The 18,750-nt window shown below is 40.6% G+C and overlaps 1 protein-coding gene across 1 annotated transcript in view; it reads right to left on the bottom strand.

Moving 5' to 3' along the window:
• LOC112308470 (myosin-13) overlaps positions 1-12,523 on the bottom strand; it is a 67,304-nt gene extending 54,781 nt beyond the window's left edge. Inside the window, exons 1-7 of the mRNA XM_053911955.1 lie at positions 12,509-12,523; positions 10,691-10,749; positions 4,337-4,552; positions 2,574-2,717; positions 2,342-2,498; positions 731-758; positions 533-644 (exon numbers count right to left, since the gene is read on the bottom strand). Of these exons, the coding sequence (XP_053767930.1) occupies positions 533-644; positions 731-758; positions 2,342-2,498; positions 2,574-2,717; positions 4,337-4,540 (645 nt within the window). The 5' untranslated portion in view covers positions 4,541-4,552; positions 10,691-10,749; positions 12,509-12,523. The remainder of the gene's footprint in view (positions 1-532; positions 645-730; positions 759-2,341; positions 2,499-2,573; positions 2,718-4,336; positions 4,553-10,690; positions 10,750-12,508) is intronic.
• Between the last annotated feature and the right edge of the window lie 6,227 nt (positions 12,524-18,750).

Below are 18,750 nucleotides of genomic sequence, written 5' to 3'. Positions count from 1 at the left end.
GAGAGTAGTGAGAACCGCAGTTAGAGTGAGATTGCAGAGGACCTTTGGGATCATGGTAAGAACTGTGGAGTTTATTCTGAGCAAAATGGGGACTATTAAAGATTGTGACAAAAAAAAAAAAGAAAATACCATACAGCCTAGTGATTCTCAAAGTGTGATCCCTAGACCAATGTTGGGAATATGTTAGAAATGCAAAATATCAGGGTTGCAAATGTGAAGCAGAAATTTCAATCAGAACTTCTGGGCCTGGGCCTCAGCCATTGCTTGTTAACAAGCCCTCCTGGTGATTCTGATGTGCACCTCAGTTTGAGAACCGGGGCCCAAACCATTCCTTCTCCAGAGGAGTATGTGCAGTTGCTCAAGGTCACTCAGCTGTTGCTGATGGAGCCAGTGCAAGAGCCTGAGTCCACTAGGTTGGACCCCATAAGCACTGCTGGGGTGAGACCTTGTGCTGTGCATCACTGCTGAGCACAAAGCCCTGTGTGCACTTGACCTTCATCCAGCAAGCCTCCATGTGTAGGAAATTGCTCACCTGCATTTTGCCTGGCTGCTGCTCCTTCTTTTTGTCTCCAGTAACTGCAATTGTTGCAAAGTACTGGATGACACGCTTGGTGTTCACCGTCTTCCCTGCACCAGATTCTCCGCTGTTGATTTAAAATTAAGTGAGATAAAGGAGAGTGGAAGGGGCAGCACTGGCTTCCAGGTCATGGTGCAAACATAGGTTACTCACGTGATGAGAATAGACTGGTTGTCTCGATCTAGAAATGCATAGGGAAGCAAAACAAAATAAGTAAGCAGTAAAAACAGGGAATGTAAAAATTGGGCAATGTTGGGGGTGGTTAGAGCCCATGAGTTCTAGTCCTGGAAGAGTGATGATTTGGGTATGTCTCATTTTTTCGGGATAACTTGTGCAGATTTCCCAAATGTAGGAGGTACAACATGGACAGCATGGGAAGTGAACAGTGGATTCCACGGTGTGGCAGTTATTTGCGTTCACAAGAGCACTTCTCATCTGCCTTTTTAACAAAGAATGTAAGTCTCAGACTCAGAGCTCATGAGAAGCCACATTTTCTAATTAGAATCTGTGGACACTGATGGATTGTCATTGCATTTTTCTTTTACCTTTACCTTCTACCTTTACCTTCTACTTGTGGAAAGTGATGTTTTTCCATTTACAATAGTGTTATGGGTTGAATTATGTCTCTCCCCCCAACCCACCCAACTCATATGTTGAAATGCTGACCCCCAGGACCTCAGAATGTGGAGCTTATTTGGAAATACGGTCATTGTAGGTGTAATTAGTTAACATGAGGTCATACTGGAGTAGGTGGATGCCTAATCCAAGATGACAGGTGTCCTTATACAAAGAGGAAATTTGGAGACAGATGCACACAGGGAGAACACCATGTGAACATGAAGGCAAAGATCGGGGTGATGCTTCTACAAGCCAAGGAAGGACAAAAATGGCTAGCAAACCACCATAATCTACGAGAGAGGTACGGAACAGATTCTACTTCCCCACTCTCAGAAGGAACCAACTCTGCTAACACCTGGATCTCATACTTCCAGCCTCCAAACTGTGAGACAATACATTTCTGTTGTTTAAGCCACTCAGTCAGTGGTGCTTTGTTACAGCGGTCCTAGGAAACTATTACAAGTAGTAACACTAATCTTCCTTTTAAAACTGATGTAACTATAGTCAATCTGAAGAAAAATATGAAGTATGCAGAAATAGCTAGGGTTGTGAATGTGAGATAGGAATGACTGATGTTTGGACAACACTGTAGTAGGTGACTTTTAAGTGTCATCAGATCCCAGATGCTTGCCTCTGCTTATCTCTGTGCCAAGTCATGTCAGGTAAAAGTTGAAGAGACATAAGTGCTATTAGGCATGACACAGTGATGGTATTACCACATTTCTATTTCTTGTGCCATTCTGGAAATTAAGTGAAGAGAAAGAGAAGCCTGACTCTGGGGAGGAAGACAGGTGAAGGGAAATTGCTGTGTCCCTTTCTCCAACTTTGCATTCCTAAGTGGATAGTAACAGTCTCTCTTTCAAATGTGCCCACGTTTTTATTGGGGTGGTGTTCTTTGGAGGTGGGAGCAGGGCACCTCCTTATGTTCCACATTCCCCTAAATAAGCCTGTGCTTAGTGTGGCTTCAGTCTATGCACTGTGACTGGTAATGGAAGACATTGCACCCCTGGCTTTCAATCATGAAGTCATCTGAATCTCCTAAGGTCACATTGATCATTGAGCCATTCAGATAACTGAGGCCTATGAAGGCCTTCAATAATTAATTACAAACTAGTTTTTAAAATATGGATTGAAGAAATCACTCACCAGTCAGCATGAACTGATAGGCATTGTCCGAGATGGAGAAGATGTGGGGCGGGGCCTCCTGGCGCTTTTTGCCTCGGTAGGCGGCCACCACCTCCGGGTTGTACACTGGCAGCCACTTGTAGGGGTTGACAGTGACGCAGAAGAGGCCCGAGTAGGTCTGAGAGAATCAGAAAACACGACATGTGATTGTTGTTTTTACTTAGAGAGATAAGTGGAATGAACAGATGCTCACGTAGATCATCCAGGCTGCATAGCGCTCTTTGAGGTTGTACAGCACTCCAGGCTCATGCAGGTGAGTCATCATGGCCATGTCCTCGATCTTGTCGAATTTCGGAGGGTTCATGGGGAACACCTGGTCACTGTTCAGAGTGAGTATCTGGGTATTGAGAGGAGAGCACATGATGAGTGTGGAGCTGATGATTTGTACCTCACTGTACAAGTGTGGAGCAAGCAGGGAGAGATTGTGTGAGATTGATGGATAAATTTATGCATCATTTCCATGCCCAGAGATGATCCACAGCTAACTCTCCTTGATCAACCTAATTCTGGTTAAACTGCATAACCAATGGGTTAGAGGTGTGTAGAACAATAGAGTCCTTCAGCCCTCAGGGTCCAGGTGGGACTTAGGACATCCAAGGCCAGGGTAGGTTGCCTCTGTTTACCCCATTTGCTCTGAGCACTGGAATGAGACAAAGTTTGGAAGGTTGGAAAGAACTACTCCAATGTATTTTGCGCATCTCTACTTCAATACCTCTGCTCACATGGGTTCTTTTGTCTGGAACGTCTTTATTGAAATGACGCCTAGAAAACCTCAAGTTCAGCTCAAGTACCATCTGTCCCATGATGTGTTTCCTCTCTCCCCTGTCTTTTCAAGGCTTTCACAATTTTTCTGCATCACAGTCCATGGCTGAACAACATTTTGAGACTATTACTTAATTTTCTCTTCTCTGTGCTTTCTCCACCTTTCTCCCCCATTCAAGCGTACCACTGATTATGCACTCCATCACAAGGGAGAGGAAAAAATAGAGCAGAAGAGAGAAAGAGTCTACAAGGCATTCTGGCTTTTGTTTTCCAAAAGTCTAAGTCATTAGAAAAACATTGAGGGTTTTACTGAAAAATAAAAGACAGGGGATTTGTTGGTGTAGATCAAATCTCTTGAGGAAAGAGACTTCCACCTCACTGCCCTAAACCAGAAAAAGATGCCCAAGGTAACACACAGGGAGATGAGATGTCTGAATCCTGAAGCTTCAGGCCCTAGGACTTGTTTCTTAGCAGATCCTTCGGGGAGGCAGTGAGACCTCAGTGTAATTCTGTGTAAGGTTCTGAAAATGTAGCACAATCCTGGGGGGGACCCCAAGAATGATTGAAGGAAATTTATTTTTTAAATTTATAATTTCCCTGTGAAAAGAGGCTGAAATCAGAGATTAAATACAATAATTTTAAAAAGGCTCTGTCTGATACGCCTGAGTTTGTGGTCTAAGATTCACATTGGTAATGCATATCTTGACTTCTACACCAGATGGTAAACTTTGGGAAGGCAGGTGCTGAGATTTGCTTATACTTGGGAAGTGACAGACACTGAGACCTGATATGGTGGAAGTTCATTAAATATTGAATTGAACGGTGCACTGTAATGCTCTACATTAACCCAGGCACTGTCTATGGAGCTTCCTCTGTAAGTCATTCTGAAGCCTAGAGAGTTATATTTGGTCATCCCACACAGTAGCAATGAGCATCAATCTCTTTCTTCATAGTCCAAGCTTTCCCCTCACTTTCCCTTTTCTCCAAAAAAATCACAAAAACTTTCAAAGCCCAAGTCCTTAGAGAAAAAAAGAAGCAGGAGCAAAGGGTGTGCTACGGCAGTTTGCACCTGCTACTTCACTGCAGAATAGATAAATGTCAGATTCCTGTGGATCAGCATGCAATTCCTAATATTCCACCCCAAAGGAAAATGAGATGCCTTTATTATCAAGGACATCTGAGATCAACACTTACCCGGTCATCGATGGTCTTGACTATGACTTTGTCATCTTCCCTGCTCTGAATCATACCTTTCACATACAACTCCTTATAATCCACTGCAAAGCAGGCTTTCTTAGAATCAAATGGGCGATTTTGTGCTTCAATTCTCTCCTTCTCTGGTTTCCGCAGATAGGGAGCTGCTTCTCCAAAAACGGCCATTTCTGCATCAGAACTCATGACTGCAAGGGGCTGGGAGGGCCAAAGGTGGACTGCTGAGTCTGGAGTCTGGGGGACAACTGAATCTGAAGGGCCCCACCCTGTCATTTCTATTCAAAAAATCCTGGGATTAACCGAGGTCCTGGGGAATCTAGGACCAAGCCTAGGGGCATAGAGTGGGCTAGCAGGAATGAGCTCAAGGGGATATTTTGCCTAAAAAATGTTGGAGGAATTGCTTACATTTCTGAGTGTTGCTTCTGGGAATCTCTCTTAGTTCAGCCCCATGACTAGAAGTCTGAATGAATTAGAAGAAGTCAAGGTGAGCCCAAGAAAGGAGGCCTTCCTTAATTATGCATCATGTTTGAGCCCTGTAATCTTGGTGTCATCACCAAATTTAAGGGTGTCTGAAAAGAATTATAGAAATGTTGATAATTCCTAGTAGAAATTTCAGACAGCCCAGTGAAAAGTAATGAGTTGTACATAAAGTATTGATTGCCCCACTTATTTAGCTAATGACAGGTAACAAGGTGATGGGAGGCATTACGGCCAAGTGCAAGGGTTCCAAACTTCCACATGCACGGGAATTACCTGGAGGGCTTATTAAAACACTGATTATTTGGTCTTGACCCCAGAGTTTTTGATTCATCAGGTCTGGGGGTGGCCTGATAATCTGCATTTCCAGTGAGTTCCTGGGCAATGCTGATGTTGCTCCTCCAAAGACCACTCTCTGAGACCTGCTGGCTCAGAGCCATCCCACTGTTAGTGTGGTCCTTGAACTTGTTGCATCAGCATCACCAGAAGCTTGTTAGAAATTCAGAAACTCAGACCCACCCCAGATTACCAAATCAGAATCTACATTTTAACAAGATCTCCAGGTAACTTCTATGCATAGCAGAGTGGAGAAGCACTGGGCCCCGTGCAGTGGTCTCCAAACTTTAGTTGCATGTTGCAGTGTCAGGGTGTGACAAGGAGTGTTTAGTTGGATTAGTGCAGCCTTGGAACTCACTGCCTGGTGTGTGTGTGTGTGGTTTATAAGTGTCTGTCTCCCCCATCCTCCTGCTCATCCTTCCTGGCACTGTCCCCAAACCATCCCCCTTTCACTGGGCCTTCTCTCTACCTATTTTCCCTGCTTCTGAGTCAGAAAATCTGGCTGCAAGTCAGAGCACTGAACTTGGTCAAAGCACTTAACCTGCCTGGGCCCCCGCCTATTTCCCCCCAAAATGAAGAAGAAAGCTTAGCTCATTTCTAAGGTCCCTGCAGGTTGCATGGCTTCATGATTCTTTTTCTTTATCAGCATACTGACCACAAAATGGAGTTACATTTTACACCCCCCCCCATACCTCTCTTAAGAAAAGTCCACTTTTTTTAGAATAAGGCCTTTTATGTTCCCTATTTAAAGTGGGAAAGCTGACCATTTCTTAGCTCTCTCCTGGAAGTTACCTTCCCCCATCTCACTCTTTATGAAAAGGCTCTTCATTGGCAACTGCTCTTTCCACATCCTTTCCTGCAATTCTGCAGGGTTCTGTTCTTACAGAAGGGAAAGCATGCGCTTCTCTCTGGGCTTTATTCAGACAAATTGTGTTTCAGTTTTTCTTTGGCCTGTGGCTCTGCTGAACCATCTGTGACTCGCGGTTTTCATAGTAAGAGACTAGAATTCAGTATACTGCCCACCAATCGTGCTGGCTTCAATTTTGTCCGTTACTACCTGGGGGGTGAGGAAGAATTCATCCAAGTTGCTTTCCCCTCCTCTGAACTAGTGATAGGGTCATGGTTTAGGTGGATTTTACTATAGCAGCAGTTCTCAAACCTTGTGTTCTCAGAACCCCTTCACACTCTTAAAAGTGAGAACACAACAAGCTTTGGTTTTGGTAGGTCTTATGTACTGATATTTACTATATTAGAAATTAAAATGGAGAAAATTTAAAACTATTTATTAATTCATTTAAAAGTACTACATAACCTATTACATGTTAACATAAATAACATTTTTATGACAATAGCTATTTTCCAAAACTGAAAAAATTAATGAGAACAGCATTGTTTTCCATTTTTGCAGCTTTCTTTAACGTCTGCTGTATAAAAGATAGCTAGATTTTCATGTCTGCTTCTATTTTCTGTATTTTGCTGTTTTTGTTGTTGATAAAATAACTATAGAAAATTGGCTTTATACAATTATGTTATTTGAAAAAAGGAAAAGTATTTCAAATTATTGTGGATATTCTTCTTAGATATTATGCCAAAACTTGACAAGTGGTAGCTTCTGCAATGTGGAATCTGAAACTATATCCACAATATTTTGTACTCTATTACATTAAAATCCATTGGTCTGTATTTGAACTTTGACTGGCTCTTTTTTCCCATGTAGGAACATTATACATTAGTTATTTGAAAAATACTGGTTCACTGTAGAACTTACCAATGTTGAAATATTTCATTATAGAATATAAAACAATCACAATCATTAATAACCACATTGACCTCAGAAAATTATTCAAGCATTATTCAAGCATAAGCTAGTGGAGGCAGATACAAGTTTTCCAAAATTTGAAATTTTGCTTGAAAGCTCAAATAAATCATTAGTAACAAAAACTGTCAGTTGTTGTCCTTGAAATGACAAAGCATACTTTATTTATTTTGAGAATATGTCTGCTAAATATCCAAGTCTGAATAACCACAGTTTGTCCACTAGTCATTTTTTCAAGTAAAATTGTGTTTCATATACAAAGTGGCTAGTTCATCTTACAACTCAAACGACTGTAATGTGCTTCTTCTCGAGACAACCAGCCAACTCTGGAGTGCAGCAGGAGTACCTATGCGAATGTCTCGTTTCATTATGTAGAATATTATAAGGAAGGATATAAAAGAATTGAAATATAGAGCTGGCCCCGGAACAGTGAAGGTGTTATGGGTACTGACTCCCATGAAGTGTTACTCTCCCAAAACTTACTCTCCCAAAACTTAGCCTACTGTTGACTGGAAGCCTTACTTATAAACAGTCAATTAACATATATTTTATATATTATATTCTGTAGTCTTACAATAAAGTAAGATACAGAAAATAAAATGTTATTAAGAAAATCATAAGGAAGAGAAAATACATTATAATATTTATTTTTATAAATCTACATATAAGTGGACCCGTGGAGTTCAAACCATGTTGTTCAAGGGTCAACTGTAAAAAAATTAGTAACTTTTACTGCTTCCTGCACATTTTAAGTCATTTTTAAATGAAGCTGTGTTTTTAAAGCTTTAATTTAAGAAAAGTGTTTTCAGTGCCAGTACATGGTGTGAAGAATGCAATGACTACTTGTCCAATTTGGTGCTATGCCTTAATTTATAATAAAGCACCAGATGTCTACCCATTGTTGCTTTTGCATCATTAGGTCAACACAGTGAAAAAGGTGATTAGCATTTCAGGATTGTTATGAGCATTGTTTTGACCTCATGTACTTCCTGAGAAGTTCTTAGCGCTCTCCCAGGCCCCATGGGCCACGCTCTGAGAACAGTTGCACTAAAGCATGAGGGGATCTTGTTAGGTTACAGTTTTATAACCTTATTATTACTTAGCTTGACTTAGTGTTAAGCATGGTACCCAAACTTGGGAAGATGATCGAATGATCCATATCAAGATCATCTGAGGTTGAATCTCTGTGGTTGGAACCTGGGAATCTGAACTTCTCCCAAGGGCCTCAAACACAGTGATGGCCTATTGCTCATATACAAAATGATTTTAGGCAAATACTTCTTAATTTTAATAATTATAGGTTTATTTCAAAGTCTATTACTTTATTTTATCAAAATCTAGGATGAATTTGATTGTAAGATAGACAATTTTGTGTTCCAGAAGTAAAGAATAAAAACAAAGCTAATCACAACATTCCTTTTATTGATTGTAAGATGCATCTCAAGTTCAGAGATAATGTTTTTTACAGTATGAAGAAAATTAAAATGGATAAAATAGGTATGGATGTTTCCCCCTTAGAGAGTGTGCTATATCTGTTTATACTATTGGTATAAGGCAGTTTTTTCAAAGTTTAGTACATGTATGCATCCAACCAGGGGTCTTGCTGAAATACACATTTTATCAGCAGGTTTGGGGTAGTGTTTGAAATTCTGAATATCTAACAAGTGTCTAGTAAGTGGTCCACACCTACTTAGCAAGCATAGAAGATAACTTTAAAAAACCAAATCTAGCCCTGGCTAGTGTGGCTCAGTAAATTGAGCACTGGCCTGTGAACCAAAAGGTAGCCGGTTCAATTCCCAGTCAGGGCACATACCTGGGTTGCAGGCTAGGTCCCCAGTAGGGGGCACATGAGAAGCTACCACATATTGATATTTCTCTCCCTCTATTTCTCCTTCCCTTCCCCTCTGTAAAAATAAATAAATAAAATCTTAAAAAAAACAAATCTAAGGAAAAAAGAATCAGCGTAAATAAAAATGTTAAGTGAATTAGTAGTACTGGTGCTAAATGGATATTGTAAACTTTGCAAAGATAGTATAAGAAGAAATCCTGAATTTAGGGAAAGACTACAACAGCTCATGGTTAAACTACATTTTTAGGCATCCTAGAAAAACTGGACTTTCCACCTGGGTTTCAAGTCACTACCATTTTTGAGGTGGAGATTTCTCTCCTTTCACCATTACTCTCAGCATCACTCACCATTACACTTAATAGTGACTCAGCATCCTGTATCTTTTAATTTTACTACTTAGATGGTGCAAGAGCTGTCTCAGCAATATTCTTGCAAGGTGTTGTCTGTCCAGCCTACTTGACAGCTTCAGGGACAATTCTTTTCTATATTGAGCACGTTTCACGGGGCCAAATATTCATCCTGCTTTAAACTGAAATCTGGCTTTCTGTACCTTCGGGAGGACTGATTCTCATTTCAGCTCTTGGTAACCAAAGGAAGAGTTCAAACCTTCTTCCCACACAACACCTCTTCACCCATTGGAATGGCTTCTTTTATCTTCTCCATGATAAATAGCCCCAGCTCTGTCTTCAAATGCTTCTTCTGAGATGTGCTTCTGAGTCTTTACTACCCCGGTGAACCCACTCCTGCCAATCTGTTAAAGTGTGACTTCCAAACCTCGTATTGTCTTCCACCAGCGTTCGCCCTCACCTCTCCCGACCTAGGTGCAATGCTGGGGTGGCGACTGACTCTGGCAGCCTCAGTGCACTGCTGACTCACTGCTCATTCTTCAGAAAGCCCCTCAATCTTCCGCGCGCATGCAGTTGCTAAGTCAGATCTTCTCCCCATATTTATGCAACTGTGTTCTGGAGACCCAAGGGTAAAACCATTTGCTGATAAACTTCACTTGCTTAGGCCTGATCCAACTCTCTAGGCATGACTCATGGTACCCCTGTATCCCACCCCCAGCAGGTCCCCTAATTAACCTCTTCTCTGTTCTGAGACCTTGACCTGCTTCCAACCCTGCAGAGCTGTGTCCTTTTAACCACCAACTCTGCCCCTGTCCTTATGGGGCTTCCAATTGAGATGGCCACACCGGCCCACCTAATCTCCATCGCTACTTCTGAGCGCTCTGGGCTCCCAGGTGTGCTGTCAGTGAACCATGACACTGTTCTTGACTTGCACCTCTCTCCTGGGGATTTCTCAGTCACTGCATCTTGTCAACAGTGGTGTGGTGATGACTCAGTTATAATTTTTTTCTTAGTCTTAATTGATCTAGAATTGCCTCTAATAAATAGATTTTGTAGGAGAAGGGGTGGTGGGAGGAAAGGGTTGTCATTACCACCTGGGAATGGGTATGACTGAATTTCTCTTTATTCTTTCAACATTGCTTGTGAGTAAAGGCACAGCTGGGTGGATTCAGGGGTGCAGACTAAGCTTGAGGAACAGCAAAGTCAGCCTGTGTATGAAGACTGAATCTTGACCTTATGAACATCATGTTCTGGGCCAACTAACCACATGGATTGGAGCTTTCATGCCAATGTTCTGCACTGTACTGTAGTGTAATGAGGAAAGTTGGGGAATCATTCTTATTTTGGTATAACCTGCATATTTTCACAAACTGACCTTAAGAATACTAAGTAATTGGTTTCCATTTCATCAGTTTCACCTTCTTATGAGAGCAGTAGGAATGAGAATGTGTAAAACAATGCTTGCTCATTTCAAATATTGTACTCCCAATCAAGCTGAGAGTAACTCTTACCTTCTTACTTCCCAAAGTGATGGTCAGTGTCTTTCAGGAATGAAGTGTCTTCTTGGGGGCTATTTCAGGGTCAAAAACAAATAAAAAAAAAGAAAAAGTGAACTACAAACACTTTAAATAAATATAGAGACTGTTCCAAGTTTAGCTACATTTAAATAGGTACACAGGAGATGGTGTGGGATGGAAATAAACTTACCATTTTCCTTTAGTTAAATCATTATTCTTTAAATACTTGATCAATTACAGCATTTGATTAATGCTTTTTTTTAGTATCTACTGTGTGTGCAAAGTAGCCTGTCAGTTTCTTAAAAGGGTACAAAGTAGGAAAAAAAGACAACCTCTACCTATAGATGTAAAAACTTTAGTAAGTGTTCAGCAAAATGCTCAAATAAATCTTGGAACAAGAAAGAGTAAGACAATTCTGTAAGAGACTAAATGAAGTGCTGTGGGGACTTAGAGAGACTCTGGTTCTGACCAAGAGCAAGGGTCAGGACGAGAAGAAAGGAGGGAAGGGAATGATCCAGATTGCAACATGGGTGCTCAGAGTCAATAGTTAATTTTTTGGGGCAATAGGAGAAAAGTTGTGAATTGCAGATGAAATTTCTTAAAGAAGTCTAGGAAAAGCACTTTCTTAAATATCCTAAATTGTCCTGGAGAGGACAAAGGTAGGTAGGGCAGCTGCAAACTTATCTAGGACTAAGGGATCTTAGGTCTCAGAGTTTATAAACTATGTGATGATCTCAAGGGGCCTTGGGAGTCTGAGAATTTTTTAATATCAAATTTAGTTCAAGCTTCCCATTTACTATGCCGTACTTTGACGAAACCGAGGAAACATTGCACAACATACCGTTTAGACAGGAGGACACATTTCAACACTCAGTTTACTATTTTCCTCGCCTCCTTCCCTCTCTTTAGTGAGTCTCTAATAAGTCTCCAATTATAACTGAAAATTCTCCCAAATTTCTCAGGAAAAAAAATGAAGTGATTACACATTATATTCTGAATCCTTACTTCAAAAAAATAATACATGGAGGCTCAACCACAGTTTCCCAGTACCAGTTTTGTTAGGTAGCTGTTGTAATTTCTTTGGGCTTTGGTTTCCTTCTGTAAAATGAGACACATGGATAAGAAAACTCTCTAGGATTCCTCTTAGCCCTGTAAGTCTATGATGGCAAGTATTCTGGTAGAGATAATGACTGGAAATCAGTGTCACCAGTCTCCCAAGGCTGGAGTCTCTCTGAGGGATGCTACTGCAGTGTCAGACATGACCCAGCCCAAGGTGCACAGGGCCTGCTATTCAAGGGCAGTCTGGAAACCAGTCGCTAATAACCAATCACATAATTAGCCTATGATGGATAAGATGGATAAAAGGCTTGGGACAATGTCTTCCTGCAATCATCTTCCAGAAAACTGGAAGTGGGGAAAAAAACTGAAATAACCATAGAACTTGCAAGTAATAGTTTGAGATAATTACAGAAGAGACATTGCCAATTCACGTTTACTTGCCAACAGCACGGTTTAACACCAGCCTAAACAATTAGAGGGGAATTATGCATCCTATTCAGTTTTACTCTATAGGTTAAAATTTTTTGTCTCATAAGTGCTTATATTCTTGTCTTTTTACTCCTTGTAAAAAACTTCTTAAAAGGCAATGATCTTTCTTGCCATATTGCCGCCCATATTGCCCTTACCACAGGACCCTACTTAGAAGGCCTTCAAGTAAAGGCTACTGTGTTGCCTTCCTTTCTTGACTGAGAACTTGATCAAGTTTAATAACAACTTCATGGAACAAAAAAGTGGGCACTTGTGAGCACTTACCTCGAGATGCTGCGGTCTGAGCAGTTTTGAGAGTGTGTCCCCCCTGCTCTCTTTATACTTCCAAATCTGCCAGCCCAGCACTCTAACCTTGCTATATTTGGGGGATCACCATTTACTCCTTACATGTAAATGCGTCGTTGCCCTGATCTCTCACTCTTGTTAAGTTACTTGGATAAATGACCAGCGGAGGCTGCATAATGCCAAGTCAGCTGCATAGGGATTTTGACGTTGGACACAGATCTTTGAGACTTAGAGAGTCCTAGGGGCTGAGTGGAACTGGGGCAGAGTGTGCTAAGAAGGTCAGTAAAGGGCAGAACCACAGGATGAATTATCAAGCAATGGGCGATCAATAGCGTGGACAGTCACTACATCTCATCTACCCAGCACTGATCTGGGATATGGGATGGTGTGTGCCTCCTCTCAGAAATTTCTGGAAAATTAAAGATTGACATTTAATCTCATCCAGTGTTATTGATTTTAAAAATCCATTGATGAAGAAAAGCTTTCTAAAATGTGTTTGATATTATCTTGTTTTATTTAGTATCTTGAATAGAATTCAACTTTTTCTCGATCACTCAGGACTCTAGGAGGTGATATAATGAAGTTGTCAGTGACATTAGTTTTTTAGTGAGTTTTGCTCTTCACTAATTGTTCCTAGATTGCTATGAATTTTTGTGTCTACTGTTTAGTTTTTATATCTTCACCTTCATGACCAGCCTCTCAGGTGTGATTCTTTCTGTGGTTAGTATGTTTGCCTCTAATAGCCTAATTTTGCTTTTCCTAGTCTGCAATAGACAGGGAAACAGATTGCAAAGTTAAGATCAGGCTAAAATAGCACTCAATATGTTCCAAGTGACATTCTAAAGGGTTCTAATGAAAATAAATGGTCTTTGTGACAATTCTTATTGTTGCTTGGGGATTTTTTTTTTTGCTAAAACCTAAGTGATATTTGAATATGTAAGAACAACCATACATGTAGAAGTTAAAGCCTTTTTAAAATCGTATATGTTTAAATTGTATATGATTGGTGTGTGCTGAACCAATATTCCCTACCCAGTCCCCCAGGGGGTAGTCTCCTTAGGGGGGGCATTTCCAAAGGATAGTTTGCATTAGTCAAAATGAAATGGGGGCAGAGGAGAAATAGATAGAAATAGGACTTCATGCAGCATTTTCCAAAATAACATTTGACAGAATGCTGATAGTTAGAGAAACTGTGAAATAAATGGTGCTGTGACTGAATGCATTTATAAAAGTGGCAAACTCTACTCCCTGCTGTTAAGGACTTACTATAAATATTAACACACTAAGGGATATTAACAATTAAGAGAAGATCCATTTCTTTCAGTAAAGCATGAAGAACTTTTTGTACCTGGTGATTTGATGTTAGAACAACATCTTATTCACTGCTCCAGGAAACAAGAGGGGAGGCCAAAAGCTGTAATCCACATGGACGGAGTCTCTGTTTCTGAGCACTGTTTGGCACAGAAGAAAGCAGCAGAGAGATATCAGGCATAAACATTGCTGCCTTTATTCGACAGGTTTTGCATGTAGCAGATACTTGGTAAACGTTTGGTGAATAAATGAATCAAGATGATTCATGGAAAATTTTGTTGAAAGAGAGCTGAACTGATAAGGTGGAAACGAATGGAATTGGAGTTAGTTTCACTTTATAGTAATAGTTTACATTTATTAAGAACTCACCCCATGTCAGGCTTTATCTATTTTGGTTCAATGAAGTTTCTTAACAGCTCTGTGAGGTAGATGCTAATATCATTCCCATTTTACTATTCAGGAAATCGAGTCACTAAGAATTTATGTCATCTGCTCAAGGCCACACAACTAGTAAGTGGTAGAAGTGACAAACCCCCTCTGTGTCTAGATCCTATGCCTATAACCTTTTACTTTGCAGGCACATCACTTTTCAGTGCCTACTTGGTACAGGGCTCTGTGCTGAATGGGTATATGAAACAAGATTACTGCCCCAAATGAAGTGATAATGGATATGGCAAGAGAACACGTAGACATGGAATGGATAAATCGCTTTTTGAAGGTTAAGCTAAGAGCCAGGATGAGTGGGATGCACAGTAGATTATATGTATGTAAATGCAATTTGAAACCATCAAGTATGCGTATATGGAAAATATTATCAGAATTGTTCCCTCTCTTTCTCCCTTCCTTCCCCCATCTAAACAAACAAACAAACAAATAATAAATAAAATCTTTTTTAAAAAGCCCTGCTCGCTGTGGTTCAATTGGTTGAGCATCATCCACAAAGCGAAAGGTTGCCGGTCTGCGGTTGGGAGTGTGTGAGAGGCCACCACTGATCCGTGTTTCTCTCACACATCAATGTTTCTCTCCCTTTCTTTTTCCCTCCCTCCCCCTCTAAATAAATGAATGAATGAATGAATGAATAAAATATTATCAGAATTATATTGCTTTGGAGGAGATAAGTGATCTTTCCAGTTTACATAGCATTTTTGCATATTTTATTATGTTTGTACAAGCCTGAAGGGGTTATCATATTTATATTACTATTGTTCTTATTGTCCATATGGGGAAACTGAGGCCCAAGGAGGTTAAGTGATTGGACAAGGGACCCAGAGCAAGTAGACAATAGAACAGAATTGAAATCCAGAGTCTGACTCCAAAGCCTTGATTTTCCTTTATCCTCCACTCTCCCTTAAAGGAGGCAGACTGTACATGGGTGAGAGGAACAGGGACGAGGTCCTGAGGGATTTGGCTTGGAAACAAGGCTTTCCATGGTGTGTGTCAGGGAGGTGGAATGGGCAAGTCTGGAGTGAAGGGATGGAAGGCTGAGAGGTAGTATGCAGGTGAAGGCTGGGGCGTAATATACAGATGAAAGGTGGAGAAGTGGGCCAAGTCTGTTTGTGAGGGGCTTCCAGTACCCAGCGAAGGGGTTGAGACATTAGTCTAAGATCACTGGGGAATCTTTTAAGTTTTTGAGAAATATATATATAATTAGTTATAGGATACAATGGAGAAGGGAAAACCTAGGGGCCTAGAACCACTTATCAACTGTATACAAAATCTTGACATAAAGCTTTCCAAGATGATTCCACAAGCACTGATGTCTTACGGGGCTGGTGAGCAGCTAGACAGAATTAACCCCTGGACACTCCTATGACTTCAGATCTATGTTAAAGCTCTCCACAACACCAGAGAGCTGGCTTTCACAGTGGCTGTGCCCAGGTGTCTCTGAGTCCACCCTGAAGACTCAAAGAGAAGCATGCTGTGTGGGCTCCAAGTGTTCTGCCTTTCTGTCCCATTTAGGCACAGCAAGAAAAAGAGAACTTTTAAATCTGAGGAGGTGAAAAGACCTCTGTGAGCAGTAACCTTATTTTTTGAGGCCCTACCCCATATTATATCAATATATTAAAGCCTACTCAATATATATTAAAATCTACTTGCAGTGAATATAAAAAATAATCATGGTGTAAGACAAAGATGAAGAGATTTGATTAAGTAGGATAGAATGAGATTGAGAAGGAAAGAGAACAGGTGTGTCCTGAAGGTAGGGTCCACAGGATTTTGGTGAGTGCTGGGTTTCAGGGGGAGCAGGAATCAGAGAATCCTGCCTTCCATCCAGCTCTTATTTCAGCCTGGGAATCTAAGGGCATTAAACCAAGCAAAAGGAAATGCTGAAGGGGAAAGGACAAGTTTAGAGTTTAGACATATTGAGGCTGAGAGGATGGCGATGTCCAGCTACAGGGAGAGATAAGGATTCAAAATTTAAAGCAGGGGTCAAGGCTGGAGATGTAGGTCTGTGAGTGTGTGCACACGCATGTGTGGTGTCATTGTATGGAGGTAACAATTGAACTCATCAAGGTTAGCTCTCAGAGGAAGGCTGTATGTTTAGGAAGTGGGAAGAGAAAATGAAAATACAAAGAGTGAAAAAAGGTCATTCTGCAAACAAGCAAATACCTGCTTGAGATCTTGTTGGAGCACGTAGAGCCAAATAGGTCCATATTTTACTTCTGCCATATTCTAACTGTGGTAGATCACATTACCTCTCTCAGCAACTGTGGTATTTTCCCTTCAGTTGAAAAATGAGAAAATAATTGTTTGTGCCCAATTCAGGGATGGTGTGGGGATCAAAGGAGACACTAACTTCACCACCCAGATCACTGTCTCTGCATGGCAAACAGTATGTTTTAATCCAGATCAACCTTGATAAAGACCTCAGAAAATAATCCATTAACACCAAAAACATAAGTGAGCTATGTGGACTTTACTGAAGATTTTGTGGGGAAGGCATAGAAGAGGGATATATTGCATAACTTAAAGTATGCAGTTTCCATCAGAAATGTCAACTCTAAAAAGTCCATTTGCCTTCATATTGATGTTGATGATTCACTTCCTTTCTTTTCCTGAGTTGTTTTTCTCACTCCTACTGGTGCTCAGTTGTTTCTCTATTATGGAGAGTCATTTAGTGTTGTCATAGACCTGCATTCTTACTCATCTGGTCACGCAACAAAATAAAAACCCTCAAGTAAAGAAGACCATCTGCATCCTTAGTAAGTTTGGCAACCACTTACTTTTTCCTCACATACACACTTTAGGGACCTCATCTTTATCCCACAACTATGCCGCATATTCTATAGCTCACAGCCCACATCATCATTCCATCTTCCCCAAATCTGAAAGGAGTTCTGTGAATGATGGTTTTCTCCATTCTTGTTACAAAATCATTTGCTGACTCTAAGGCAAAGGGAACATTATTATTAGTATCAAAAAGAAGTCAAGGGAGGTAATATTTTCAAGAGAGAGGCTATAATGAGGAGCACTATGCAGAAGATGAAAAAGGGGAACACGAACAGGGCACTGATTCCTCAGGGAGGTGATCCTGACATTAACTTCAGCAAGATGGTGTGGGTGGCAACTTTGAAGGTAAGGGATTAAAGAGGGAGCAGGCATTAAAAAACAAGAGAAAGTTTTTCTGACTTTCCTAGGAACAAATTTCTCCACCAATAACTTTATAAGATGCATTCAGAGGAAATGTAGATTTGGATGATGCAGGAAAGAGAAGGCAGAAGCAGGACCAAATAGAGGACTAGGAAACAAGTGTGATTGAGGTCATTCCTCAGAGGGCTACTTGAGAAGAAAGGGCAATTAACTGTACTGATAGCAGGATCAGACCTCACCCCTCAGAACTAGCTAAGAGCTTATGTAAGAGATGAAATTTCAAAAAGCAGCAGAAAGTTCCCTCGCCAGCAACAAAAACTTCTGGGTGAAAGTCACAGGACAAGTACATTAGTGAATGACACAAATTCATATTTGAATTGAAGTAAAGATTTAAGACTTAAGTAAGAATATCAGATTCTAGAACTAAAAGGGACCTTGAATAATGTCTCATCTAACCCTAACCACACAGAATCAGAAATTGAGGTTCCGGAAAGGTAACCTAATTTATGCTAAAGTTAGAAACAGACCCCTTCCTATTTTATTCTCAAACCCAAGGGAGCTAGTTCAGAAGTCTTTCAAATGCAATAAATACATAACCTTCTTCAGGGCTGGCATTTATACAGTGAAACTTTGCAAAGCAAATGTTGATAGGGGTTATCAAGAGTATTATTTAAATTGATTCTCCTTGAATCACAATGAGGAGAAAGATTTATCAGTATTACAAGTGGGAGAAATGAGGCCTGGCAAGGTTAAGTAACTAGTCATACAGTGAGTAAGTGGCAGAGAGGGAACTAGAACAAACATCTTTGACTCCAAGTCCGGTTTCTCTTTTCACTTTAAGACAGCTGCTTCTGGCTTTGCAAGATCCCGTAAGACACTAATGCCCTCAGAATTATACACGCTTCTCAGAATTACACACAAGCCAGGCATCCTTCTCCAAAACAACATGGAGAGGTTGGATGGCCTGGGAACATTGTGTTCAGAGAAGAAATCCTATCAGCTAGGGCTGCTCAGTAAACTGGATACTTCCCTGCTTGGCCTCATAACCTTGACTGATTCCTGTGAGACTTGGGGCCTCTGTCATTTACTTTTTTCTGTCTACTAGCTGTGTTTTGGTTATGTTGATTGCTTAGAGCCTCATTAGAACTAAGAAAAGCATGAACAATTACTTTTAATTACTATTACTGGGGTCTTAAATGATGTATCTTAAATATATACAGGGTGGGGCAAAAATAAGCTTACAGTTGTGAGTATGTAAAACACAGTTTATTCCCATATTGTTGTTCATTAATTATTGTAATGTTTTCCATACGAACAGC

The sequence above is a fragment of the Desmodus rotundus genome, chromosome 9, assembly GCF_022682495.2.
Source record: "Desmodus rotundus isolate HL8 chromosome 9, HLdesRot8A.1, whole genome shotgun sequence".
Classification (NCBI taxonomy): domain Eukaryota; kingdom Metazoa; phylum Chordata; class Mammalia; order Chiroptera; family Phyllostomidae; genus Desmodus; species Desmodus rotundus.
The sequence above is the reverse complement of the archived record's forward strand: the minus strand, read 5'-3'. Positions and strand labels throughout refer to the sequence as shown.